At 46.7% G+C, this 27,591-nt stretch overlaps 1 protein-coding gene across 1 annotated transcript; it reads left to right on the top strand.

The window, feature by feature from the left end:
- Window positions 1-63: 63 nt before the first annotated feature.
- ARL3 (ADP ribosylation factor like GTPase 3) lies at window positions 64-27,081 on the top strand. The gene is made up of 6 exons (XM_049810675.1): window positions 64-177; window positions 9,789-9,932; window positions 11,063-11,179; window positions 16,024-16,074; window positions 18,034-18,219; window positions 26,876-27,081. The coding sequence occupies exons 1-6, from the start codon at window positions 175-177 to the stop codon at window positions 26,921-26,923; spliced, it is 549 nt and encodes a 182-aa protein (XP_049666632.1). The 5' UTR covers window positions 64-174; the 3' UTR covers window positions 26,924-27,081.
- Window positions 27,082-27,591: the final 510 nt, after the last annotated feature.

The raw sequence follows: 27,591 nt of genomic DNA, 5'->3' as shown, positions 1-27,591 counted from the left end.
GCACGCGCCGGCCGAGGGGGGGCGGGGCTAGTCACGGGCTGTGGCGCCGGGCTCCGCCCCCTCCCGCCCGTCGTCGGCACGTTCTGTACGTACGGCGGGAAGCGCTGACGCTATACGTGGCGGCGGCGTGTGTGTGACGCAGTTGCCCATGGTAACCCCGGAGCCGCGCAGAGGATGGTGAGTGGGGCGGGGGGTGTCGGGCCCGCCGCGGGCGGCGAGGCCAGGCGAGGGGAGGGCGGCTGGGACGGGGGGCCCGCCCGGATGGGGACTGGGCCCCCGCGGGGGGGGGGGGGCCCTGGGCACGGCGGCGCCCGCCTGAGGGGCCTGGCCGGCCTGAGGCCGGGGCCACCCACCGCGGGGGAGCGTGGGGTAATGGGGGCCGGAGGCACCCACCCGGGGGTCTGGCGGGCCTCGGGCCGTGGGGCCGGCGTGCCCGGCCGGGGTTGACGCCAGGCGCTCTGGCAGGCGTGGGAGCATGAGGGCTGGGGACACCCACCCGGGAGGTCTGGCAGGCCTGGGATCACTGGGATCGGGGGCGCCCACCCCGGGGGAGTGTGGAGGCCTGGGGCACCGGGGACCTGGTAGGCCAGGGGCATCCAGTGAGGAGGGCATGGGAGCCTGGGTCCATGGGGGCTGGGGGTGCCCAGCCAAAGGGATGCTCCTGGGGCTGGGGGCAGTGTAAATTTGGGGCCTCCAGCTGTGGGAGACCCTGGTTGAAGTCGGGGTCTTGGCAGGAGCTGGAGGCTATGGGGGACCTGGGGAAGGGGGTTGAGTTGGGTCTTGGTGGGGGCTGGGAGGCTTGAGGATGCTGGGGGCAGGGGGGGCTTTGTTGGGATGGAGTCAGCCTGTCTGGAGTTGATTCAGTCAAGGTGTGGAAGGCATGATGGAGGGTTGGGTTCTTGGGTGGGCTGGGGTGCAGGATGGCAGTGGCGCGCATGGCCTGAGAAGGGAAGGAACAATGGAGAAGCCTGGTGAGGATGGAGGATGGTGCTGAGGGACAGTACTATGGAGGGCCTGGCAGCATCTGCAACTGTGAAGGGACACTGGACAATCCAGCCAAGGTGGGAAGGGGCCACTGTGGGGCTTAGATCCTGGCTACAGGAGTTGAGGGAGCTATCGGATAGCTTGCTGAGGTGGAAGGGCAGGTTGTTCGTAAACAGCCTTAGAAGGGGAGCTCAGTCATGGCAGCAGAAGCCTGGATGAAGAAGTTGGCTGTTCAGGGATGGATAGGACTGAGGCATGGTGCTCAGGGGTGAAAGAAACCTGCCAGTTGGGTGGGATAAACAGTCTGGTAAGTCATGGGGAAATCTCAGTCAATGATGGCTGGCTAGGATAGTTTGCTGGGATCTTGTGTTCTCTGGGGGTTTCTGCCAGAGGCTGGGGACTTCAGTGATAGTCTGGGCTGAATAGAAGAGGTAAGAATACACAGTAGGAAGGGCTGGAAGTGGAGTTTTGGTGCTGATGAGAGACAGAGAGGACCTGGAGAGGAAAGTAGTATGGAAGGGGAGAATTTAATTGTTTGAGAGGGAACAATGTGGACTGAAGGAAGGAATTGGCGTCTTGGGTGCAGCGAAGGACCTGGTTAGGGTGGAGGGCAATGCTGGGAGACGGGCAGAGTGGTGAGGGTGTGGTGTAGTCTGAATCGAGGTTGGGGTAAGGTTGGATGATGGACTGGGGTCTTGGAAACAACTTGGGTTTAGATGCTGGAATAGTTGGGGTGGGACAAGTGGGATGCTGGCAGAGGCCAGCAAGGACTGGAAGGAAGAGTTGGGGCTACCAGGTGAGGGGTGGTAAGAGAGAGCTGCAGTAGGTGAGGGAGCCACTGCTGAGGATGCAATGGTGTACAGAGAGCACAGGCAGAAGGAAATAGCAGTGAGGAAAGAGCTTTCCAAAGGGCAAAGCATGTTTTGTCCAGGAGCCCTCTGGACACAAGCTGGATTCATGCAAGTGGACAGCATGGGAGGAGGCATAAGCAAGAGCAGCAAAGGCAGCTTCTTATCTTCACTGGGTTAATTCTGGCTTTGTCCCCACCTGCTGGGCCACAGAGAAAGAGATTGAGATAAGGTCTGTGAGATCTGCTCTATTTTAGATCAGTCGATGATGGAACATGTCACACCAGACACTGAAGCCATCACAGGATGGACATCTGCTGCAAAGATGAGGGCAGCTGCCTCTAGCAGTGCAGTGCTTTGTGGGACACATTTGGCCTGCAGCTGCTGCTGGCCAAATCTGTTCTTCTGCCTTGTGATGTCTCACGATAAGCTGGTGTAGTCTGGGATCTGGCTGCTGTTACCCGAGCGCTTTGTGTGTGGAGAGGGCAGACTGGGTGTTTCCCAGTGTTCATGTTATTTGATACAACATTTTACTGCCTCTTTGTCTATTTTCCATTTCTGGGAGTTACTTTTTGAATTGCAGCCTCTTGGGCAGGGTGGGTGGCACTTTGGGGTGCCTGGTGGACTGCGTGGGCTGGGTAGGGGACTGCAGAGCTGTCTACCATCTCTCTAGATTCTCAACTTTCACTAAAACAGAATAACCCTTAGTAGTGGAAACTCTCTGAAACACCAGCAAATATATCCAAAGCAGCTATGGCAGCCTGGGGGTGTGGGTCAGCAGTCAGAAATGATCCAGACAACTTGATGTAACAATTTACCGCTTGTCATCTGAGCCGTGGTAGCTGCCCATGAGCATGTTTCTAGCATGTCATGGCTGCATTGGGAAGTGCTTAAACCCCCTTCAATGACTGCTTGCTCCAGCTCCAGTGATAAGAGGGTTAATGCTGAGGTTTAAATTATTTCAGTGTTCATCCAAGTGAGTAAATACAGAGGGGAAGTGTCTCCTTCTGCAGACCATACCAGCATTTCTCACAGCTGTGGGGCACGGGTGATAGAAGGTCATAGGTGGAGCACAGAGGGAAAGATGAGCCATAAAACTGCGTAGCATGAGGGATGTGTAGCATTGAAGTCTTTGGCGCCGTTAAGCAGCATCTGTGGTGGGCGCACAGCAAGGGCAAAGGGAGGCTGCTACATGAAAGGATACACTGCTTTCCAAAGCTTAGGAAATGCTGTGTGAAGCAGAGCTTGTGGCTTCCTCATCACTGTAATAACAATCTTTACCGAGTGAGATGGTATGTTATTGATAGATAGCAGGGCCAGAGAATGGCCGGTGTTTTCTAAAACCATTGATTGTAGATGACATCATTGTGTCAAAACCAGGGTTGTCAAAACGTGGCCCCATTTTACAGTTGAGGAAACTGAGTCATGGAGTGTCTAGCTGACACTAGGCAGATCTGTTGGAGAGGATGAAATACCAGCATACCTAAACGTGTAGTTGGGCATCTTTCTTCTGGTCTTGAGCTCATGTTTCTAGCAAAACCAGCATCTCTCTTTTGCCTTCTGTAGGTGTACCTAGTACCCAGAATTTCTTCCTTTTTGTCCCTCGTTGTTTGGCAGTGAAGCTTTATTTAAAATGGCCCCATTAAAAAAAAAAAAGCTTTCAAGAGCTTTAATACTGCCTTGCTGCTTTAGTTTCCCAGTACAGTTCCATGCCATGTTTTTGGTTTATTTTACTGATTGCTGAGACATTGATATGAGAAACTACCTGCAGATAGGACAGTATAGCAGGAACTGGCCAAGACTTTCAAGTTCTGAAACCAGACAAAGACTGCTAACATAGTCCGGTACTAGGCATCAGCTCTACTCTGCGCAGGGCAAAGCACTTCCTTCAAACTTGCTAAAACCAGAGGACTTTGATTTTAATTATGAAAGGAAGATTCATGCTGGTATTGGTTAATATACCAAATGAGAAAATGCTGTGCGACCTCTTTGACAGAAAACTATGTTAGTAGGTTTGAGCTGGAAAAACTCTGTAGGTGACTTGACTCCATTAAATTTTGGATTTCAGTACAGAAAAGAAAGTCTGCATTGAATGACACCATATGGTGGAGACATGCAGCAAGCAAATGATTTTTTTGGGAGTTTTGCCAGAGTAAGAAGTATTGAATAAACTGTGCTCAATAGATTAATTTACTTCAGTTGTATTTTGAAAAAGACTGGGTGATTTTATGACCATTAGTGACATTTGCAGTTCTGCAGCCGAAGATAAAGGTAATCAAACATCATTCTTCAGGGCACCAGCTAATCAGCGCAGTTGTCAGGAAGGACTCCCCTCCTCCAGCTCTGTGTATGCAGGATTGCACCCTGGACGACAAATGTAGCCTCAAATATCTACTGCTGAAGGCAGGATATTTGGCTCAACTAAGCCCCTTGTCCTTCCCCATGTCAGCTTTTCCTGTGTGACTTTCTGAAACCATCATGTGCACCCTCTATCTTTAACTTATGCTTTAAAAATGGTGAACTGCTACCATATTGCTTAAAAGTAAATTGTGTGCCAGAGCTGCACTAGGTGCTGTGCAAGCAGAAGACAGAGATGTTCCCTGTGCCATGGAAATGCGGTCTGTCTGAGGTGAGAGATAACCAAGCGATATGAGTAAGGAAAGTCCAAGACAGGTTCGAACTTGGCATGTTCACCACCTAAACCTCATCAAGGATTGTAGGTGCGGCAGAGAAGGAATCTGCAGGAGAATCGTGGGATGGTTTTATGGATATTTTGTGAAGTTTCTCCCACGGTTGTAGGAAGGGCACAAAGGTTTGAGAATAGAGCTTGGCAGCACTGGGGCTGGCTTTGCAAGCCATGGGAAGACAGGAGCCGTCAACTCCACGGCAAACATGCTTGGCTATTAAGGGCCTTGAGGGTGAAGACAAGTGACTTGTGGTTGCAGCAGCAGGGAAGAGGGCATCCGTGCAAGGGTGTAGAGATGCGGGAGATGTGGTCATAGCGGCAAGCTGAGGTGCTGAGCTTTGTGGCTGTATTGCATCTCAGTGAATTGATTTGATTCTAGCTAAATATCCACATCTAGTAGATAAGCAATTGCTGGTGACTGAGGGTGGTTTTATTTTAAATTCATTATCTGAGCTTTGTGGCTAATAAAGTTAAATAGAATACATTTACTTCTCTGTCCTAATAGGAATCAACTGTGCTCTGCAGTGGCTTGTGGGCCATGCTTTATCCATGCCCTGTATATCCAGCCCTCAGTACGAGGGAAATTGTTCTTTCCATTATGGCTTTATATTGCCAATCTGATACAATATTTAAACAGATTATCGCAATGCTCTGTTTGTCCCAAACCAATTTTTGCTTTGGCCTATAAAGTGAATCTTCCTTTCAGCGGCTTCTGTGGTACAGGATGTAGTTACATGCATCAACTAGTTCAAAAGACCCATATACAGCATGGATTTAAAGCTGAATAAACCCACAAAACCCTTAGCTAGGACTATAAATGTCACTGTATTTTTATATATGTCTGTATTTTTTTTTTTTTAAGAGAATAGGATTACTGCATGCAGCTATAACTGAAAGTCCTTTGATAATTCAGTGGGTATTTTAAACCTAGCAATGATATACTTTCATAAAACCACACATCCCTGTTTTCTGAAAGATGCTAATAAGATGGTTAGCTTTGCTTTCATGCTTGATATGTTTATGAGTGCTCTTGCCCATTTACTTGCATCTCTGAATTTAATGCCCCACTCTGATTTCATAGTAATTGTCAGGAGTCTTTTTTTTTCTTTTTGTATGTCCTCACTCACTGTCTGGAAAATGCAGTCTCCTCATTGCTGACCCCATCAGTCTGTCTCTTCATGGTGCTTGTAAAGAAAACCCGCTCCACCAAGGACAAAGATGTTTTTAAACAAGCCAATCTGATATAAAACATAGTTTGCTTAACCCAGAGGTGACCAAGAAGCAGTTGCTGGCTGACTGTGCCCAGCCTTGAGTTGCTCCGTATGGCTGCCCTTCTCCAAAGGCTGCACGCGCTGCCATGCTGTGCTGTTCATTATCTGAACAGCATCTGCAGTTCCCTTCTCTGTTACAGATGCCGCAGTCTGCTTAGTTTTGTGGAAATGACACGCTGCCCTTATACTCCTTTGAGTCTGCCCTTATACTCCTGTGAGTTGTCTCTGCAGCTCCTCAGCCAGCTAATGTCTCCACTGTCCTGCTTGAGACTTGTCCTGCTCCTCACCCGGGACAGCCCAGTGAGCGAGTACCACTGGCCTGGCTCCCGTGCAGGCGTCCTGGGTTAAGTCCCACCATTGTGACTTTTTTTTTTTTTTTTTTTTTTTTTGCTGCCCTGCTTCAAAGGCCTGCTCCTCTCCTGTTGCTTCTGAGCATCCTCTTTGCACCAAATTTTCCCATTTCATGGCTTTCTACCTGACATCTCCCATCAATAACAAGGGGTTGCTTTCTGACTCTCATCAGCCTAAGTTAGTTTCAGGTTGTGTTTGCAAGCAGAGAAGTGCTTGTCCATCAGTGTGTGTGCAGTAAGGGCTGCTTGTCCCACATAGTGGTGGCATGCAGCAGGGAACTCAGCTGAGTTATTTTTTCCAGTCTACTAAGCTGTCAGGAAATGCTTTCTGTCTTCCTAGCCAGTGTGCTTATAAGACCAATTAAAAAAAAAATCATGTTAGAAACCCATTTGTACATGGCTTTCTTCAATCTTACATCTTCACTAACTAGAGGGAGAATGATGGGTGCAAGTTTTACATAATATTTACAAAATAGTAACAATCATAGTAACCAATACTATTATTTGGCTCTTGATTTAAGTTGTGTATACAGACCATGTAACCTATGCTGGCAGCTACTGAAATAAAGTCCACTTCTCTATGTTGGCTTGCTTGTCTTCCAGCCTTTTAAATCAGCTTACTTTATACCTTAGAGAATACTTTTATTTCTATATATATCCTCTCTTCTATTGGCTACCCCAGATAATCCTGTGATCAGCCATGCAGCAGTGTCACTTGAGTAGAATATGGAACGATGCTGATCGTTTTCTCATAGGCTGTCATACTAGCCCAGAAATAGCATCTGTCTACAATGGGAGAAGCTCTATTAACATTTACAACTGTTCCTCTTCCTGACCCCTGAGAATTGCTCCGTGGTAGATAAGCAATACTTTGTAATACATTTCTTTGCGCTCAGTATTTTGGAGTTGAATTCTGAAATATAAAGGCTCCTAATCCTGATCTGCTGTGGGATATACTGCTCTGCTCTTAGCAAGTGGTGCTGTGAATAGGATTAGCATTTCAACAGCTTCTTTTTTTAACTGTGAGCAATAAACTAAAATAATAGGGCCTGATTCAGAGCGCTCTGAAGTCGGCACTTGGGCTGGTGTGTGTTGGCTTTGGGTCAGGCCCATAAGAATGGGAAATTCAGTGTTTCCCTGGAAAGGAGGGAGAGTGTGTGAATTTTAGAGTTCCTGCTCCTGTGGGGTCTGTCCACACTGAGCTGAAATCCATGGATTTACAAGCCAACAAACACAACTGTAAATTTGACTGCAGGTGAAAAGAAAATGTGTTGCTAGTCATGCAGTTAAAACTTGTGTTTTTTAATGATGTCAAGGGCACTTAGGACATGCATGTAAACAAGTAAGCATTTAGCGGTATTTCTGTCACTGTTCCTTTTCTCTTCCCTCAGACGTGTGGAAGTACAGACTGTCATCAGGGCAGAACATGGGTTGGGCACTGCGGCCGGGGAGATGAGCTGTTGGGTTGGGAGAGCTTGCAGCGACTGGCTGCACTGAACACAGCCCTTGAAATTCATTAGCTACGGGCCCATGGGTGAGAGCCAGCTGTGAGCATCTGGCCCTCAGGGCTCAGCATGTGATGTTACAGGCCTGTACGCTTCGACTAAAAGCAGTTTGGGGATTTACTGTGCCTGCACACTGCAGGCATGGCACCTTCTACCAAGCAGAGCCCGTTCCTGATTAACAGCTTTTGAGTGGGGCCTGGAGTCCAAGTTTTTTACCAGCCTGTTTATGAAATAGGTGACACCCTGAGCCTGCTTATTGGGCTCTAAGACTGCAGTTTTGCTGTTCCTTGCATGAGCTCTGTGTTTCTGAACCTCAGCTTTCCACTGTCCTTTTTAAAAGAACAGCAACAGTGGCAATCCTGCAACTTGCTAAGGATATCCTTGAAACCCAGTTTTACTAAGTGCCTTCTCTTCTCCCTGTTTCTTACACATCGTACATGTATTTTGAGCTGCCTGGTACTTAAATGGAAAACTGGTAAATTACTTGCAAATGCTTAGAGGGGTGGATCAAATCTCACATGCATTTGAATCTCACTGTGTTTTCATCCTGCATTATTGAAAGCTTTGGCATTGCAACCTGTAGGACTGTGTCCTTTCCAAAACACTCCCCACCTTGGAGCAGTGTGATGAGTGGTCGAACGTGGTGGTTTCCAAACGGCTGAGGTAGGGCTCTCCAGGAGTTGGCAGAAGGGCACTGCTACCGATGGGGGACGTGTTGCAGTGGTCACGGTTGTACCGCGTCCTGCAGCTCTTTATCTTGACGACAGGTTTCTGATTGCCATGATCTGGAGGGGACTGGGAGCAACCTTCACGGCTCAAATAGACCTTGGCTCCCAGCAGGAATATTTAGAGGGTGTAGTTCCTCATAGCAACAAAGCACTTCATGACATTTAACTGATTCACCCTTGCAGGTTGACAAGAAGCATTGTCTCCATTTTGCAAATAGGAGAACAAAAAAGCTTGAGAGACGGGTCCTGTGGGCCCAGGTTTGTGCTGATACTTGAACTCTGTTCCTGGCTGTGGGTCTTAGTGGGCTTCAACATGGGAATTGTCTGGGAGAGACTGAGCAGGAGTCCTGAGGGCTCCAGAAAGGGATGTAGGTATATTCCTCTACCAGATTTGCTCAGGCAGATTAGTTGCAAGAGCATCTGTGTACCCAGGCTGGGTCTCAGTGTGGTGTGTGCTGCTCAGACTCCAAGGAGCAGTCCCTGCCAGGCAGGGGGGTGCAGAGCAGTGTGGCAATGTGTCCAAGGACACCCAGGCAGTCATGGACTTGCAGCCTGCTCCTGTGCCCTTGGCTGCAACTGCCCCTCTCCTGTGGGGCTGGGCTGGGCTGCGAGAACCTAAGTGGGGTGATTTGCATCTCTCGGTTACGTGCCAGGATCCAGAATATTTTTCCAGCCATTTTAGAGAGGCGCAGGTCTCTGAGAGGCGGCACTGACAAAAGCTTGGGTGTGCTGCTATACCGTGCGCGCTTGTAAATGAGCTGACCTGCATATTCTGTTTCCTAATCCTGAATGATACTGTCAGCTCAGAGAGCTGAGCCTGGCTAATGACTGAAATCCACTGTGCTTTTCTTAGCAAGGATGTGTGGTGATCTGAGATAGTTGTTAAGTGCTACATCCTGAGAATCAGAACTGCACGTGCCCCATGGGTCCAGCATGTTTTAGACAGATAAACGGGGTTTTAGATGATCAGGGAGTTACTATGAAAAGAACTGATGTCAGGTACATAGTAACCTGCAGTTAACTAGGAGGGAGATTAAATTAATGGGGTTTTCCCTCTGATAATGAAGAGCTCACAAGGACTTGGTTTGCAGCTCCTACACATGATATGCCTAGGCACTATCTTCCTGGCACAGAGAATGCCTAACAGCTGTGTGACAAGCAATGCAGCCAGTGGTGCACCCCACTGAGTGACCTTTGTGCTGTCTGAGACCTTGTCGATACTCTTTGAGATGCAGGAAAATAGGGGCGAGGGAGAGGAGTAGAAGAGGAAATGGGAATAGGGACTGCAGGAAGGGATTCAGGGTGTCCTGGGATCCACTGCCATACAGAACCCGTTTCAAGGGAGGAGAGCATGGCATGGTGGGAGGAGACAGTTGGAGGTGGAAATAACAGCTATGATCTCTCTTGCGGATTTAGGGTTTACTATCAATCCTGCGTAAACTGAAAAGTGCCCCAGACCAGGAGGTGAGAATCCTCCTCTTGGGACTGGATAATGCAGGCAAGACCACACTCCTGAAACAGCTGGCATCTGAGGACATCAGCCACATCACGCCAACACAGGTGAGGAAGGCCTTTCCTTGCCCAAGGCAGTTCTTGTGGTCCCTTATTATACAAAGCACTAATGATTCAGCAGAGTATTTAAGTAAAAGGGGGAGCAACTGGAGCCTGGTGCACCATTAAGTTTGTTTGTTTTCTGCTTAAGAGGAGGCTCCCTGAAGGAGCCAGAGAGCATCAGGCCAGATCTGTCAGGTAGTGCAGAAGTGGACGAGTGCTGTGGAGTTCTGCAGAAGGCTTTTGGGTCATGCTAGGGTTGCATGGATGAGACTTTGTTCCTGTTGCCCTTGCCAAACGGGACGTGTACAGGGGATGCTGCAGCACTTGGGCAAGCCCCTGTCTCCTTCCATCTTTCACCCAGCCAGTTCCAAGGATCCTGCATATTCCAGCACTCCCTCTCTGATGCCTCTAGTCCCCTTTCTTTGAGCCTCGAGGTTGGGGAGAGGGATGTCTCTCATCAGAAGCACTGCAGCATCGCTCCTGTGTTGGCCAGAGGAGGTTGCTAGAGAGCTATGGGAGATACTTCCCCTCACCCTGTAGCTGCCTCCCAAAGCTCCCAGCCCTGACACCCCAATTCCAAGCCCCAGTCTCCTGGGTGGTGTGGCAGCATTTTGCAAGTCCATGCCACATCCTGTTTTTCTACTTGAATGCCCTTTCAATTGGTGTTCTAATTGATGAAATGGACCCTTCAGACATGCAGCTGTTGCTCTTTTAAGCTCAGCATTAGCTGTGTCATGTCGAATTGAGCTGAGACCTCTGGCTTTGCGTTAGCTGGGACTCTCTACTCGGCTTTCACAAGATCAGTCCTGCTTCTCACAGTGCCCTTGTTTTCTCCTTATCTGCAGCTCTCCCACCTCTTCCTGCACCCACCCTGCTGAGCCCTCCCAGGGCACTAACTGTCTCTGTAGCCATGACAGCATCAACCCTTGACCTAAGAACACTGGCAAACTGATGGTTTGGCAGCTGTGTTCACTTTTGCCAGCACCTCTCCCACAGCCGATCCATCTTTGCGGCTGCCCAGCCCATCTCGCTGCACGTTGCAGGCATGGGATATATAAAGTGTTAATGTCTGCTTACGTACGTGATCCAGCCATTCAGGTTTATGCCCTATGTGGCTTTATTTCTGTTCTTTCCAGGGCTTTAACATCAAAAGCGTACAGTCTCAAGGCTTCAAGCTGAATGTATGGGACATAGGCGGACAGAGGAAGATCAGGCCGTACTGGAGGAACTATTTTGAAAACACTGATATCCTTGTGAGTATTGGCTGCAGTTGAATGCTGTGTTCATGCAATGGCTTTCCAAGGTCTCGGCCAGAAATTGAGGAACAAGTAATGTAATGTCCCAGTCCTCAGCAACACCATTGCCATTGTAACAGGAGTTACTCTGAGTGAAGTGGCAAGATTGGTTGGGTGCAGTAAGAAAAACACAGTAATGTTTGGAGAAATCATTCAGTTGTATGTTTTCACTTTCACAGGATGGTGCTGGTTATAGCTAGTTCCTTTCCTCTCATCTCAGTCTCCTTCAAATGAAAGAACATTAATAACTTGTAGTTTGCCCATCTATAGCTCCTTTCACTGGAGATTCTGGAGGCCCGTCATGCTTATTAGTGACTTAAGCCTCATGTGTAGAGATGGGTCAGTATGGTGCCTTTTTTTCTAGTTGGGGAAACTGAGGCACACCAGAATAAAATGCTGTGTCTGGCATCAGATAGGAAAGCTTCTGGCTGAGGGACACAGAAAGAGCCCTTATCTTTTCCTGTGGTTCTTCTATCATAAGACTGTCCTTTAATGTTTTTGATATCTTAGCTGTGATTACCTTACAATTAGCTACAGATGACTACAATTATATTTACAATGCAGGACCTTTTTGTTGCCATGCCAGAGCATGTTACCCTGGGACCCTCCAAGTGCTGTCCTGACTAGTTTCAAAGAGCACGTCTAACATGCAGCTATGTGTGCCAGGATGAAGGCAGACTGGGGGCTCCAGGCCTCTCCCCACCCCAAGCAATATTGCCTATGGGAGCAGAGAAAAGGCAAGGTCTGCAGGACTCCCACGGGAAAGTGGGAAGCTCTCTTGGAAAGATGCCCTTCCTCCCTCCTGTCACACACACACGCTCACTAACGTGTTGGGAGCTTCAGTGCACTTCCAAAGGATCAGAGCCACTAGGAAGAGGATTCTCTGCTCCAAGTCCTGAAGGGCCTGGCTGCACCTGCAGATTTAGAAAGCATTGTCCAAATGAAGCTGTTATTTAAATGGGACTAATAAACCCTCAGTAATCTCTTGGGTGGATCCCCCTTTTTCAGCCATAATTTGGAATCTGATGTTTGAGGGCAGCCACCACAGCGTAAACCAGGTTGGTTGCTTTTGCAAAGATTAATGGTGAGATCTTCCTAGGGGAAAGATCTGGGTTTGAGAAACTAGCAGGACACACTTCACGTGCTCCTCTGTGGCCATCAAGAAGGGGGACATGGCATGGCTGTGAGGTGATTTGTGCCCATTGAGTCCAAGCTCTGCAACTGTGTGTGGTGGGGAGGCAGTAGGTGTGCAGATCAAAGTCAACACTGCAAAGCAGCAGCTAGAGGATCTTTGCCTGCTATGGCAGGTGCTCGGGCTGCAGAGACTGTGCAACCACAAAACAGTATCTGGAAGACTCCGCTGGCAAAGGCGACGAGCTACATCGGCCTGTGGGCTTCCACCTTTCTCAGTGTGTGCTGCACGGGAGGTGCAGAAATAAAGATGAATTTGAAGACTGAAGGTGATGAAAGCAGTTGTTTTCCCTGCCCTACTCCCACCCCAGTTAAAGCAATGTACAGAGAAAACCTTTCTTTTCATATGAGTAAGAAAATGGGTAGATAGAAGCAGAATCAGTTTGGGGGAAGCAGCAGTGTGAATTCAGAGGGAATAACTGGTACGCACATGGACCTGAAGTCCCCTGCCTGCGCTCTGTGCTGACACCCAGTCACAGACTGGCAGCTGTTGGCATATTAGTGCAGTGCTTTCCTATGTCCATTCACACCAAAACTGGGATCAAGTATATGCTGATGACTCTGTATTCTGCCAGCCCTCACCCCTGTTTTAGCTAGTAATCTTACCCTCTGACAAACCTGGTGCAGGTTGTGCATCTGTAAATTAAGCCAACTTATCCCTCATGTTATTTCTTCATCCAGTCCCACCACTTGCAGTTTCTGCCCAACCCCCTTACTCCACGTTTTGTTTTGGCATGTTGCTCAAAGGAGGCACCCAGCTTCATAGGAATTTCTTTCTCAAACTCCATTTCTCCAACATGGTATATTCAATGGTTGTTCAAACTGGTGAACTATGCAACTGAGCACCACAGCCAGAAACAGACTCTTGTGGGCCCCTGGCCATAGAAGGGAGGTAGAAATGAGATACACTACAGTTCCCAGGACCCCCTGCTTCTGTCTTCTCCTAAACCATATTACACAAAGCAGAAAGGACCCTTTAAAGAGTATTAAAAAGCAGGAAGTGATTGCAAATTCAAATCCATGCAGGTGCCTTTGAATGAGAGCTTGGTCTTGCATCACACACCTGTGATATTTGGAAGCTTAACCCAGGCAAATAAGGTGTGGATATCTGGCTGATTGCATATTCAGACAGGCACCTGCAGCTATTTGGCACAGTGCTTTATGGTTTGGAAGTAGGCACTCTGCACATACTTTACCTTCTCTGTGCTATGCTTTTGTGGCTTTTGCCCCAAGCGCTGTTGTCTCCAATTCTCATCTTGCAAAATAGCTCCCTAGCAAGGAACAGAGTGGTGCAGGAGAAAGCCTGGCTGGTTGGGACTCAGAGCTCTTCCTTGCCAGTTAGAGAAGCACCGTAATATGGGAGGTGCTGCCTTTCATTTGAGAAGTAGCACTTGACTATTGCGTTCATGTGTTGCTAAGCTTCCCCTGAGATGTCCCAAATGAGGACAGATGACAGTCCAGTTTCACCCCAGAGCACAACTGCCAACCTTGCAGCTTCTTGTGGGTGTCAGTTTCTTCTTCTAAGTGACAAGTGATAGGACAAGAGGAAATGGCCTCAAGTTGTGCCAGGGGTGGGTTAGATTGGATATTAGGAAAAATTTCCTCACTGAAAGGGTTGTCAAGCATTGGAACAGGCTTCCCAGGGAAGTGGTGGAGTCGCCATCCCTGGAGGTGTTTAAAAGATGTGTAGATGTGGTGCTTAGGGACATGGTTTAATGGTGGGCTTTGCAGGGGTAGGTTAGTGGTTGGACTTGATGATCTTAAAGCTCTTTTCCAACTTAAACAATTCTATGATTATTCCTTTCTTTTGGTCCGTGTTTCCTACCCCAAATGGGATGCACAGAGGTGGATGCTTAGGCAGGGCAGAGGATGGGCGTGGCTGATACAGTATTGGTGCACGTACTTGGGATCACATTGCGGGGAGAGGCTGTGTGTCATGCCGTGCCTACGGGCCTTTCCCCATCATGTGGCACCAAGTGCGTTCACTGCTGACGCATCTCCACGCAGCTGCGTCCTGCCCTGCCGCATGTCCCCCAGCCTCTGTCAGTGTGCATCAGCCTGGCCCTGGGAGGACCACAGACCCCAAGTGATCAGCAGAGAGGTCTGCGAGGTTGCTGGGTTACCTCCTCAGGCCTGGCATACAGATTCTGCTGCGTGTTTGGTCCCATTTCAAACAACTCTAACGCTGCTCATTAAGGGAGTGCCTAGAGTTTAATAAATATTGCTGCTAGAGATCTTCCCTCCCCCTACTATTTGGTCGAAATTATCCTGGAAGCATGGAGTCTTATGCTGGGACTGCCTGCAAGGATGCCATTTATCTTGATGGTGGGGTGCCGTGCTCATGTATTCCCTGAAAACCAGACTGACACTTGCTCCCTGTAAGCCACCAAAGAGCATGCAGATGATGTGCTAGCAGCTTCAATCACCGCTGATGGGGAATGGCAGGGACTGGAAGCAAAATGCTCAGTGTTTGTCACCAGCCCTGTCCCTGTCTGCTCTCCCAGCGTCCTTCTCCTTCAAAAGCCTTCCCATGCCAAGTAATGAAAAAGGCATGCCAGGCTATTCTTGCCTGAGTGTTATACTGAGGTTCCCTGTTTCTTTAGATGTAGCTTGATACTTGTACACTCTGAACTGCAGTAGCATTGCTAGGGAAAAGGAGGGCTGCTGGACTTACTAATTACTTACTTAGGAGGTCCTTCAAGGAGCCTTTTAGCCTGTGCGAACCTAGAGCTGCCTTTGCTGAGAAGGCTCATTTGCATTTACAGAAAGAAATCAGCACATGCCGTGCTGCTTGGAGAGAGTGGAGACGCCCTCCTAAGGCAGGGAGCCTGCAGGCTGGGGGGTATACTGTTCTCCATACCAGGGGACAAGTGTCTGGTTTGGATCTCCTCGTGGACCATGAGATGTGGTTCCCAGCCCTGAGAGGGTGGCAGGACTCTGCTGTCAGTCTTTGTGAACCAGCTGCTCCCTGTCTTGTCCATCATGCTGGTGGACAATCTGGCAGCTGAAGATGGAGTCTTGCAGGCTGGATTCAGCCCTCTTCCCCAAGCACCTGCTCCAGGAGGTTGCAGTAGGACCGCCTGATGGAGAGAAGCTCAATGTCCCCAATATATTCATCTGTCCCCTGAGTGCCATTGCGTGCCTTGGTGGCTTATTGAGGAGGTGATGCATCCTGCTAGAGGGCAGCATGGCATAGTCACACCAGTGCAGTGCTTGTACACTGTTTGCTAGGGTGAAAGACCATGTCTGACTCCCCAGGTTTTGCCCTCCTGTGCTCAGCTTCAGCTTGTAAGCCAGTCATTTGAAAAGATACCAGGCAGTCTCCTGTTCTCTTCAGATAACAGATGCTGCGGAGATGGTGAGAGCATCCCCAGTACTGCCCCCAGCTCCTCTCTGATCCTACCGACGTGGCTGCCCACCCCCCCCAGCTTTAGAAGAGGTGCTTCCTCTCCCTTCAGAACGTCACGAAGTTTTGTCAACATTTGCTATAAATAATACTGGGGATCTTTGTGCCCAAAAGCATAATTATTAGGCTCAGCTCACTTAAGCGTGTGATACTGTGGAAGAGTGTCTTCTGGGAATAGTCACTTTTCCTCTCATTTCTTTTTCAGATCTATGTCATTGACAGTGCAGATAGGAAGAGGTTTGAAGAAACGGGTCAGGTAAGTTACTTAGGCCCAGCTTCCTTTGAAGTAACTCAGTGCATCTGAGTGCCCCTTTCTCACAAAAGTTAGGAATATGATTTTGTTGTTTATGAGGGAAATTTGCATTTCAAGAGACTTGCCTTTCAACATCAATGCAGATTATTTTGGTAGATGTGAAACAAGGAAAATAGGTAGCCTAATTCTGTTTAAATAGAACGGTTTTCATTAAAGTTATACAATAATAGCAAATGGAGCCTAATACTGAAAGCAAAAACTTCTGTAAGTCCTTTAAACCTTGCCAAACCAAGACCCTGAGGAATCCTATTTTCTTATTTACAAAGTTGAAATGGAAATCATATTGACTTGATTGTCTTTTGGATGTAATTGAAAAAAACCTAAGAACTTTGTAAGTAGGACTGGCCAGAAAATAAGATTTCCGTTTTGCAAAGTTTTGATGTTTTGTAACATTTTGTGTTTGAGCATGGAACAAAAATAGGACTTTTGAACTTTCTTTTGTAAAATTCAGAAAGTGACAGTGTCCTAAAATAGATAGCAACAGATTTACCTCCCAGAAATGGGAGATTTAGTTGAAAGCCCTCTGTTATGCCTGATTTGAAGGAGACACTTTATCTTTTGCCTCTCAAGTATCATGGACACACCCTAACAGCTGAACTGTTGATTGTTCTAGGTGTGGGGGGAATCTTTCCCCTGTTGGAGCTATTTCATTTTATATCAGTAATTAAATATTCATTGGGCAAAAGACAGGGAGAGGAAGCAGAAGCTTAGAGCACTTGCCTGAGTCAGGCGGAGTCAGCCTGGACCCCTCATATTTCCGCAAACACTTTTGGTTTCAATAAATCAGCCGTGTCAGATGAAAGACCTATTTTGCTGAAAAATTCCCAGCCAACTCTGTTTATAACTCTATTCTCTCATCCTGGTTTCCAAACCAAACATTGCTTTTGGGGGGATGGAATCAGATTTCCGCTGCAGTTTAGCATCTCCCCGACTGCACTCATTTAATCCAAAAGTTTCTAGCCAGTGGCTGAAAGATGTTAGGGCGATATCTGAGAGCAGAAGACCTTTACAGCTAAATAAGGAGCCCACATAAATCTCATGTACTCATCTATCTGCAATGCCAGCAGTCCCTGCAGGTTCAAGTTCTGCTGGGTTTGTCATATGTTCACATAGGGAAGTGACTTGAGACTATGTGCTTGTTTCACATGAGGCCATTGCACAACCCTAGACATGAAGTATTTCAGCCATCGTTGATCCACTGCAGATTCAGATTTGACCTATTAAAAGAATCTCTTTGAGTCACCCAGTTTTGAAGGAACAAACCCATTTCTCAAGATGCCACCCAATGTATGCTGTGCACATGGAGCCAAAATCCAGCTAGTAAAGCTGATCTAGCTTGTCTTCAGCTAGCCAATGCCTTCAAAAACATCAGCACTTTCTTGTGGGAGGGAGTTTTCCATTTCTGGGGAAAAAAAATAGTCCTCTCCTGCTCAAATTGCAGTGTATAAAACTTGGAACAAAACCCTGAAACTCATTATTAGCAAAGATATCAGGGCTGGTGTTAATGGCTGCTCAGGTACAAATGCCAGTCAGGCAATAACTTAAGACAGATTCCTCATACTGCCAATTTACATGTTTTTTTTGCTGTTTCATCAATTTTGGTCTCCTGGGAGCAGGGACTGGTAAAACACAGAGTTGTAGCCTCTAAGGCAACTGCTAATTTCAGACCAAGATGAAGATTTTTGTAACCTGTAATTGGAAGAAATAGCTTTTGAACCTTGGGCAGAGATGATTGTATACATTTTTGCTCTCTTATAATAAGATCTAGGTTTCACTGGAACACACTCTTCTAGCATTTGCCCTAAATATATTTCTAATTAGAGACAACCACTGGTGGTTGAAGGTTTTCTTCCCTTCTGTCTCTCCATTTGCCCCCACCCCACTCCCTTGTAAATGATATAGGAGCTGGCTGAGCTTTTGGATGAAGAAAAGCTTAGTGGAGTCCCTGTGCTCATATTCGCTAACAAGCAGGATTTGCTGACAGCTGCCCCTGCTTCGGAGATTGCCGAGGGACTGAACCTACACACAATCCGGGACAGAGTCTGGCAGATCCAGTCTTGTTCAGCTCTTTCAGGAGAGGGAGTACAGGTGAGGCTCTGGAGAAGGCTTGCTGTGCCAGCAGGCCATCTGTAAGAGATTGTTGTCTGTTGATCTGCAGGGTGGGGCTGGACTGGCTGCCTCACGAAGGAGGGTCAGCGCAGCCAAACCCTTGCAGTGCAGAACACAGGGGTTGCGTGTCTCGTCGCCTAGGCAAAGGGAAGGGGGAGCTGTGGGCCCTTGGGATCTCTCCATGCCCCGGAAAGGGGAGAGTGATTGCCTCCCCACCCAGGACCCCTTGGCTGGGCCAAATGAAGACTGATTTATTTTAAAGAGACTGCTGTCAGGTTAATAATTTTCACAAAACCAATCATCTTTTACTATTAACCCCTTTGACTGCTACAAGTGTGCACTTCAGAAATCTGATTTATCTTCACTACTAATGTTATTTGGCGTTTTGCTCAACCCAGGCGCCAAAGAGAAACTGATCGATTTTTCTGATCCAGAGAAACAGAAGAGTTGTACACGGGGCAAGGACCACTTCTAATGGCAGCATGTGGGGCAGCAAAAACCCACCAAGGGGGTTCAGCTGTGTTCCTGTGCCAAACTGTAATAGCTGTGTCTTAGGCTCCTGTGCTGTAGCCAGCTTCTGCAGTATAGTAGCTCTTTGTAATGTAAATGGGACCTAGGTTTGTTTATTTCACTCTTAGGCTTTCCTGAATTAATGAAATATTTGCAGTGCTCGCAATCTGAGCAGTCAGGAGTACTCCTTTCACTGATATTTAAAGAAACAAAATGGTGAAGACATTTATCTTCATTGCCATTTCAGTAAAACCTTATTTGCAGATGCTACAGAGCTGTTCAGGATAGTCAGATCTCAAGCTGAGTATGAAGAGTTGCAGAAGAAGCCCACGATACTGAGTGGGCAGTAAAATGGCAGATGAAATCCAATGTTGACAAGTGCAAAATAATGCACATGAGGAACAACAATCCTAACTATACACATACGACAATGGACTCAAAATTAGCTGTGGTTACTCAGAAGCAGATCATTGGGAACAGTAGCTTAGTGCTCATCAAAGGCCAGAGAGGAAAATCAAATGCTAGAGAATTATCAGAAAGCAAACAAGAAGCATCCCAGAAAACGTTTCTTTTGTAGCAGAATAAAGGCATGGTGGGCCCATACCTTGAACATAACATTCATTTCTGCCTCTGCCCCATCTGAAAAGATTGTAGTAGTAGAATCATAAAATCCAACAAAAAATTAGTTTGAAGGGTCTTCAGGAGATTTTTAGACCAACCTCATGTTTAAAGCAGGGATAACTGCGAGTCTAAAGGAGGTTGCTGAGGGCCTTGTCCAATCACGTTATAAATATCTCCAGGCATGGAGATTCCACAGCCTCTTTAGGTAACCTCTTCTAGCACTTAACTACCCTCATCAGAAAAAATACTGTCCATATATCTGCTCAGAATTAGGAAAGATTCGAGAATCCTCTGTCAAGAATGATCAGTAGCACAGAGTGGCATCTGTACACGGGGATAATAAATAAATTAGGACTTGCAGCTTGGAAGAGAGAGGACAGAGAGTGGGAATGCCTTCAGGATTTATAAAATAAGGTATAAAAATGTCAGATAGACTATATGCTATTTTTCATGTTGCAAGAGGAAGGGCGTTCCTAATTAAAGAATCAGAAAACAGCTTAAAAGAAATAAAAATAAGTGCTTCTTTGTGAATTGCAAATTGCAAGTAATAAAATTGTGGATCTCATTGGCACAGGAGTTGTGGAGACCAAAGGTATCAGTTGGTTCAGAAAAATACTAAGTAAATTTCTGAAGAAGAGATCTGCAGACAATCACTGACCACTAAGATCTGGAGGCAGCTTTTGAATGAGGAACAGCTTGGGCCATGGACTGGGAGGGAAGAGCAGAGCAAGGGAGATCCTGTTCATACATGTTCTTTCCTTTGGCATCCAGAAAGGGGATGCTGGCCTGGAAGGACCATTGGTCTGAGCCAGTACAGCAGTTCTTCTGATTTAAAATTCTTAACCTGATGTTTAAACCTAAATGGAGTAGACAGTGTCCTCTAAAGGGCCTGCTTTTAGTTAACTAAGATAGATACAAATTCAGCTATGTTGCAGCCAATCTTGTGAAAGGCTTCAATTCTATTTTGAAGTGGTGGTGGTAGAGGGAAATGCATTCCACAATAGCAGTGTATATTCAAGTCCAAAGAAATGTGATCAAGAAAGCGAGGCTGCAGTTCACAGGGTTGCAGGCAGGCATAGGTCACCTTCTTCCCTCCTTTAGGCTCTCCTCCAGTTTATAGAAGTCCAAGTGAGCTCTCCAGCTGTGAAGGGGCAATAAAGTGGCAGATGAAATTCAGAGATGCGTGTTGGATGTGGAAGAACTAAATGATAGAAAGTGGCACTTCCTGTTCGTAAGCTTTGAAGAATGCCTCCTCAAGCTGATCTGTGGGCTCTCTGGAGTGGGCTGCACACTTCTTCATTGATAGCGCCTTCTTACTGTGTCTTCTTCCTCAAGTACAGTGCATCAATGGAGTAAAATACACAGCCCAATACCTTCTACCAGGGAAATGAAATCTGCTTCTGCATTCACTTCCAGAAAACAGAAGACAAGAGCTAAATAAAAGTATTTGCAGGCCTATATATTTTGTTCATCATGCTTATCTAGACAAATTAATTTAGATGCAGGCCAGATAACATCACGCTTTGTTGTCCACAATCTCATTGCCCTTAATACTGCAGCTTATTCCATAAATGATTATTGCATAAAGGTCAGGGAAGTCACAAACTCTCTACAGATTATAGAAAATGAGCCCCTCCATTTCTCTTCTGCCATAACTCCAGCCCTGTCAAATGGGACAGCAAGAATGCCAAGCTCTCCATTTCCTTGGAAATTAATTGAACAAAATGGTTTAGTAGATGGCTTTTAAACTAAACCTGGATCAGCCCAGGAAGAAATGGTGTCTTCAGTCCTGGGACTCTTAAGGAGAGGTCAACATGCTCAAAATTTAGGGGAGTCAGAGGAACTTGTTTAAAGAATGAGATTAAGAAAAATGTTTTTGAGGATCATGGTGCACAATATCTCTACCAGTGGCTCAGAATAGGAGCTCTCTGTGTAGTTAAATCTGAGGTCACTGCTTTAAGGACTTATTTGAGTAATGACAATGAATGACAGCAAAATAAATGAAGACGTGGAAGCATCAGGTATTCAGAATGAAAGCCAAGGAGTGAGCACGCTAACCGTTGCTGCTGATGGAATATATTAGCTAGAGTGAAACTGGGGACATTGCTGATGGATTTTGCAAGGAAGAGTAGTGGCGTATCTAGTACTGAGTACATGCAGGAACAGAGTTCATAGGGGATGATTTTTGTGATAGCTTGAAGGAAGAGCAATGAGCAAAGATAAATAATGCCAATACAGGAAGGAGAAATAGTTTGAAGGTCATTTAATTAGTTTAGCTGCTAGCACCATGGTGTATAGAATTGGGTAGTTAAGACTGGGGATTTCAAGGTTAATGAGATTAGATTATGGTTAATAGAATGATATAAATTTAGAGAATTTAACTATTATTTGAAATGGGTTATTTAATAAACCTGTTAATTAAGGAGGGAATCCATATTGTCATCTTCTCTTTTAAAATTAACCATTGGGGACTCTGGAAAGGGGCCTAGCAATGTCCTGGGCAGGCTCAGAAGAGAGGTGACTGGGTTAACTGGAAACCCCATGTAGTGTCCTCTGGACACCAGCTGGTAGCCCCTCTTATGCCAGCTGAAGTCTTCATTACCTCCTGACTGTAACCATAGGCAGCACTTGGCTTATTAATCAGACTTCATGCTGCCATTGCAGGAGGAGCAGCATCTCTCATGCTTAGAGGCTTTTTCAAGCAAAATGTCTGCTTGGGTATGATTTTATCCTTCAGCCCTAGTCAGGAGAGCAGGAAAGCCTTTTCTCCAGGCCCCAGCTATTTGGGGTCTGCCTCTGGAGCAAAGTCCTGCACCAGCTTACACAAAGACCCTTGCACAGGGTACAGTAACTGAGGGAGGTGATTGCCAGTATCAGCAGAGAAACATAAGGGAACTGTTGCCTCACAGTGGCTCTCTGGTGCCACATAGGCTCTCTTGGGGTTGTGTTTTGTGATCAGATCTCCACTTGAGTCCTTGGTGCACAAAAGCTATGTACATTCCACCCTGGCCAGCTGGGGTGGGGTGAAAGCAGGCAGGACTCCTCTGCTTTGCAGCCTGCCCTCTTGCTGGAGGTGCTATTAAGGGGCAGGGTGTGTATTAAACATGACTCAAGGCTTTGGACTGGTCCGTGCTCTGCAGCTTCTTACTTGTCTGAAGCAAGAGCCTCCAATCAAGGCAGCACTAGCTCAGCCTGCCCCGAGGAATCATCCTCCAGAACGATGCTGCAGAGTATTTGTGTCCGGAGTCTCCCAAGCATTATGGTCCCCTGGAGACCATTAAAAGCCAGTGGAACTGAGAGTAGCCACTAAACTTCTCTAATTTATGCCAGAGCTGGTCTGGCCCAAAGGACTGTGGGAAGAGCTGAGCTGCCTTCTCCTCCCTGGCTGTTTCAACCCAGTTGAGAACGAAGCCCCAAGACCTAAGTTACGCTGATGCTGCGATTCAGCACTTTCGTAAGGGCAAGATTCAGAACAGGACCCCCTGGCAATGTTGTATCCCCAGAGCTAGGTTTTGTCTTAAAGATGTCTTAGCCAGGGCAGGCTAGATGGGGATCTTCCACATCTTAACAAGGTTCTGGGGCTACTTGTAAATGTAATTTAAAACCAATTTCGATGACTGCAGCTCTCCTGGGGCAGGCAGAACCGGTGCTTGTTGAGGAAAAGCAACCATGTTTACAGATTGCAGGGCAAAGTCTTATGATTTTTAAGCAGGGTAAGGAGGGAGTCTACAGCGCTGCATCAGGGATACAAGGTCTCAGAGGACAAAAGAAAAGCTTGCACCCAGGCAAAAAACAATGGATAATGTACTTGCGGGAGCCTGTAAAAGCCAGCCTGTATGACTGGAGGTGCAAAGAAATGACAGATAATGAAGGCACAGTCCTAGCTGTGCAGAGGGAGAAGAAAGTGACAGTTAAAATAACGCATACCAAAAACGCTAGAGATGGAGAATTTTGCACTTGCCTGACCCAATTTGTTATGGCAGACAGAGGATTACATGAAAGGATTAAGCTTTGCTGTCCTTAAGGTCACATTAGGGGTCACAAGTTTGTGGTCTTGCCTGATCCCTGGCTTGCAGGGGAGCAGAAATCGGGAGGCTTTTTATGGGGTGGAAAGGACTTGTTCGCTGTGTTTGAAGTCAGATTACTTCACTCCCATAACCACAAAGCTGATAATGCAGAGAATAACCAAGCAGTGGGCTAATCTCAAGCAGGACTTTTTATTTCTCCTGGGGAAGGCTCTACCAGTCCTTTCCCAAAGGGCGTTAGAGTACAGCTCCCTTGGCACAATAGCAGATGTGACTGCAGCAAGGCGGGGTTGTGCCAAGCAGCATTTCTCTGCAAGGAGCATTATCCTCTTCCCTGGAGTTCTCTCTCTTTGCTTTGGTAAAGTTTGCTAGCTGCTTCTTAAGGAGCTAAGAGAGGCAAAGCTGAAAGATCTGAAATCTTTCCCTGCTAAGTTTTCCCAGGGTTGACTTGAGGCTGGAATACTAATATTGTATCCGTCTCCATCCTCAGAGTACCTGCCAATGTCTGTGTGTCTCAACAAAGCAGCACAAGGACATCTATCAAGATCTAAATGTTACTGTAGGGATTGTACTTTCTGCACAGAGCCATCTTTTAAGCATGCAGATATAGGGACAGAGTGTGTAGGGACAAAGGATGACAACAGTTGACTCCTTGTGGACTTGACTCTTTCAAGCACCGTTTCCTCCTTCCCATGTGCCTTCCCCATAGCAGCTCTTTCTGTTTGTAGCACCTTCCCAGGATTTCTCTCTCTTACCAACCCTCATCCTGCTTAAAACCTTAGGTAGAAAACCACAAACGTACCTTTAGTTTCTTTTGCTTTCCCTTGCATTTGCTATTCTCCAGAGCATTTGGGGCTACTGCAGAACACCCCCACCCCCCCAACAAAGTTGCACCAGAAGCTACAGCTGTAGCTGCAGTGTGGCTGAAGATGAGGAAAGTGTCTCACACATACCTCTTTGATACAACACACATAGAGCTGAGCATGTTCATTTTCCCTTTATCAGAGTCAGGCAGGGAGATATTTACAATTAAATATGATTTTTCCTGTCTATTAACTCGTGCCAGAAAAGAGTTTTTTAAATCTATTCCAGCTTTAAAAGTTTGGTGACCTACTTACGTATTTCAAGCCTGTTTGGAGTTCACCTTTTCTCTTGCATTTTGCTATGTCATTCTTTTGCCCTCGTTATATGCTTGATGCAGCCAGGCTCCCAGCCATGGTAAATCCCATCATAAACTCTTGCTTTATGACCCTCGCCGCACTGGTGCTGAAACGGTCTGTCTTTCCCCTTCCCGAGCTCCTGAATGGCAGCAGGCAGAGTTTTAATCACTGTGAATTCAGGTTGTGGTCAGATTAGGTAGAAGATAGGATGCGTGTTTGTTGTTTTGCAGTGATGTATTGTTTCTGGGATTACTGTGCTGAATAGCAGAGGGTGTCAGCTGATATTTATTACTTTAAGCTGTCTCAGCTGTTCTGGTTCAGCAAATAAACCTACATTCAAAATGAATGAGGAGCTCTGCTTGCCTTGTATGCCATGATGTGTGCAAATGTGATTATTGCTTCCGAGGCAGGGGAAGCTGAAATCATTGTGGGAGCATTTTTAGTTATTTATTTATTTTTACTCTTTGCAGGCAATCATGCAGATTTCTAAAGCACACAATCAAGCCAAAGGCTTGACACCTCTCCTCCTAGCCCCATTGTTAAGCCCTGGCATTCCTCATGCTGGGAATCGCTTGCTCCCTCTCTCTCTAAAGTGATAAGCTTTAAACCACGCTATTGATTGCTTAAGGCATTACATGTTTTACACCTAGGTTATCAGTGTTATTGAAAGGGGAAGACACAAAGCTACTGGGCCTTAAAATGAATCTATCTCTCGTCTTTTCCCATTTGCTCTGAGGATTTCAGACAATTTGTTTTACACTGATCTCTGCTGTGGAGATAAATAAATGAAACTGGAGGCATCAACCCTCCCAAGGTTAGAGTTAGAAGTGTTATTAGTGTAGGGCCTCATGTGCACCCCAGGACAAGCTGGGCTTGCTTTTATTCTTTATTTAATGCAGCAACAAGGGCTGATTTCAGAAGTTGCTGCTCCCCTTCAGATAAGAAGTGTCACATAGCGCAGCTATCAAGGTGAATTGGTATTTTCGAGTGAGAACCTCTCTGCCTCTGATTAAGCCCTGAGGACTCCTTCTCCTCTCTCTTAACTCTTTAACTTCCCTCCAACATGGCCACCACCTTTGCGGCTGAGGGACAACATGGAGGCATGGCGGTGGGTCTCAGCTCACCTCAAGGGCCTGCCGTGCTGTGCGTTTGGACATCTGTCCTTGGGGCGCTGAGGTCCTTGGCAGCCTTCTGGCAGTTTCGGGACAAGGGCGTAGGAAGCCAGCGACACTGCTACCATGGGGCTAGCAGCAATGCTGGCCCAAACGCTCTGGTGTTTCTTAGGGTCTAACTATTGTTTTAATGATCCAAAAATGACCATTGAACATAATACAGTGAAATCCCCCCTCCAGAACTCCAAGGTGACATTTGCCCAATTTTCAAGCACAAAGATGTGCCACTCTTCTCTCATCCCCAAAACCTCACCTGCCTTCTTTCTGCCCTCCCTGTTGGCAGAAGTACCTTGTAGGCAGGGTAAAGGTAATGGATTTGATGGGACACAAATATGAGGAGATTGTGCATCTTGCATTCTGTTGTGTGCGTCTCACAACAGATAAGTGACAGGAGCAGCTAAAATGTCACTTTGCCTTTCAGTAGCGTATCCCATTCTGGGATCTCAGCAATAAACTCATAATTTGGGTATTCACAGCACAAGTGTTACCATCCTGCTTGCAGTGGTCAGAGATGTTGTGCACATATTTTTATGGAAATACTTTAAAGGCTATTATCAGCCTCTTAAAACATGACCACATCTATTCTCACTGAACTCCTGTGGGCCCCCTGAGGGCCCATTTTCTGTGGGGGCCCTGAGGAACAGGGAGCAGGGTCCAGGTCCAGTTATTGCAGTGGCTTTCATGGATCCGGATTTCAAGGCTTGCAGCTGAGCAGAGAATTAGAGCTGTATTCTTAACAGGGAGCTGACTGTATAACAAACAGCCGCCTAAAATCCATAGTCTCAAAGATAAGATGACTTGCCAGAGGTTACACAAATCATCTGTAGCTGAACCTGGAAATGAGCCTTCATCTGCCACTGACGTACCTTGACTGCAAAGTGATCCTTCCTCGAAGGACCTACACATAGCGACATGATGAGACAATGATACTTTTTATGGTCAGATGAAAGATTTATTAACCTCTGTATGACAACATCTACTGAGCAAGGAAGCACTTATTTTTTTAACCCACAGCAGTTTTGGGCATAGAGGGCAGGTGGGGTGTAGATGAGGAGGCAGAACACAGTGCTTGCAGAATGGCGGTCGGGTGGGATTGGGGGATTCCTTTTCCCTTTGCTTGACTAACATTACCTTTCTCTGTCTGAAGGACGGCATGAATTGGGTGTGCAAAAATGTCAATGCTAAGAAGAAATAAAGCGTTCTGAGCTGCATGGAAATGGAGGAGCGGTGGGAGCAGAATTCTAGCCTGAAAACACTAATTTGCTGCTTTCTGACCAAATGTTTTTCCATCTGTGCACAGCTACAGCTGTTAAAAGAAAAAAAAAAAAAAAAAAGAGAGAAAAAAGGGAACAACATCGGTTAAAACCTACTGCTGGATTTGGAACTTGACCCGCTCTTTAGTATCGTTTTTTATCCCAATAAAGGAATTATATATTTCCTCCCTATGCATAAATAGTATTAAATGTCTGATTAGCAAGCAAGTTTGTAAGCAGAAGGAAGACTGTGATTCAGTGTGGAGCAGAGGGAGTGGCAAGTTACTGTAGTTGCTTAGATGCATAGGACCTGCCCTATATGTGCGGGTTTGTGGTTGCTGAGGACATGCTCAGGTGTCAGTCACAGCTTCCCCTCAGTGACAGATAAAATGCGGTTGTGTTACCAATTGTGGGTAGTTTCTTAAAATAAAGCTGCTAAGGAGTCATTTGTGTAATGAGGGTAGAAGACTTCCACATATTCTTATAGCCATAAAAGAGGAGTTTGATCATAACGAGGCACTGTTGCATTGCGACACCGCTGTAGAAGGGAAAGAAGGGTTATATGTGTATAATTGAAGCTCTTTACAGTTGGAATAATGCAGCATGAGCA

This window comes from Accipiter gentilis, chromosome 9, assembly GCF_929443795.1.
Source record: "Accipiter gentilis chromosome 9, bAccGen1.1, whole genome shotgun sequence".
Lineage (NCBI taxonomy): Eukaryota > Metazoa > Chordata > Aves > Accipitriformes > Accipitridae > Astur > Astur gentilis.
The sequence above is the reverse complement of the archived record's forward strand: the minus strand, read 5'-3'. Positions and strand labels throughout refer to the sequence as shown.

What these genes read in the sequence shown, in the direction of transcription:
- ARL3 (XM_049810675.1), top strand. An exon ending in GCCACATCACGCCAACACAG is followed by an intron (nt 9,933 to 11,062) that starts GTGAGGAAGGCC and finishes TGTTCTTTCCAG; the next exon opens with GGCTTTAACATCAAAAGCGT. An exon ending in GGTTTGAAGAAACGGGTCAG is followed by an intron (nt 16,075 to 18,033) that starts GTAAGTTACTTA and finishes TAAATGATATAG; the next exon opens with GAGCTGGCTGAGCTTTTGGA.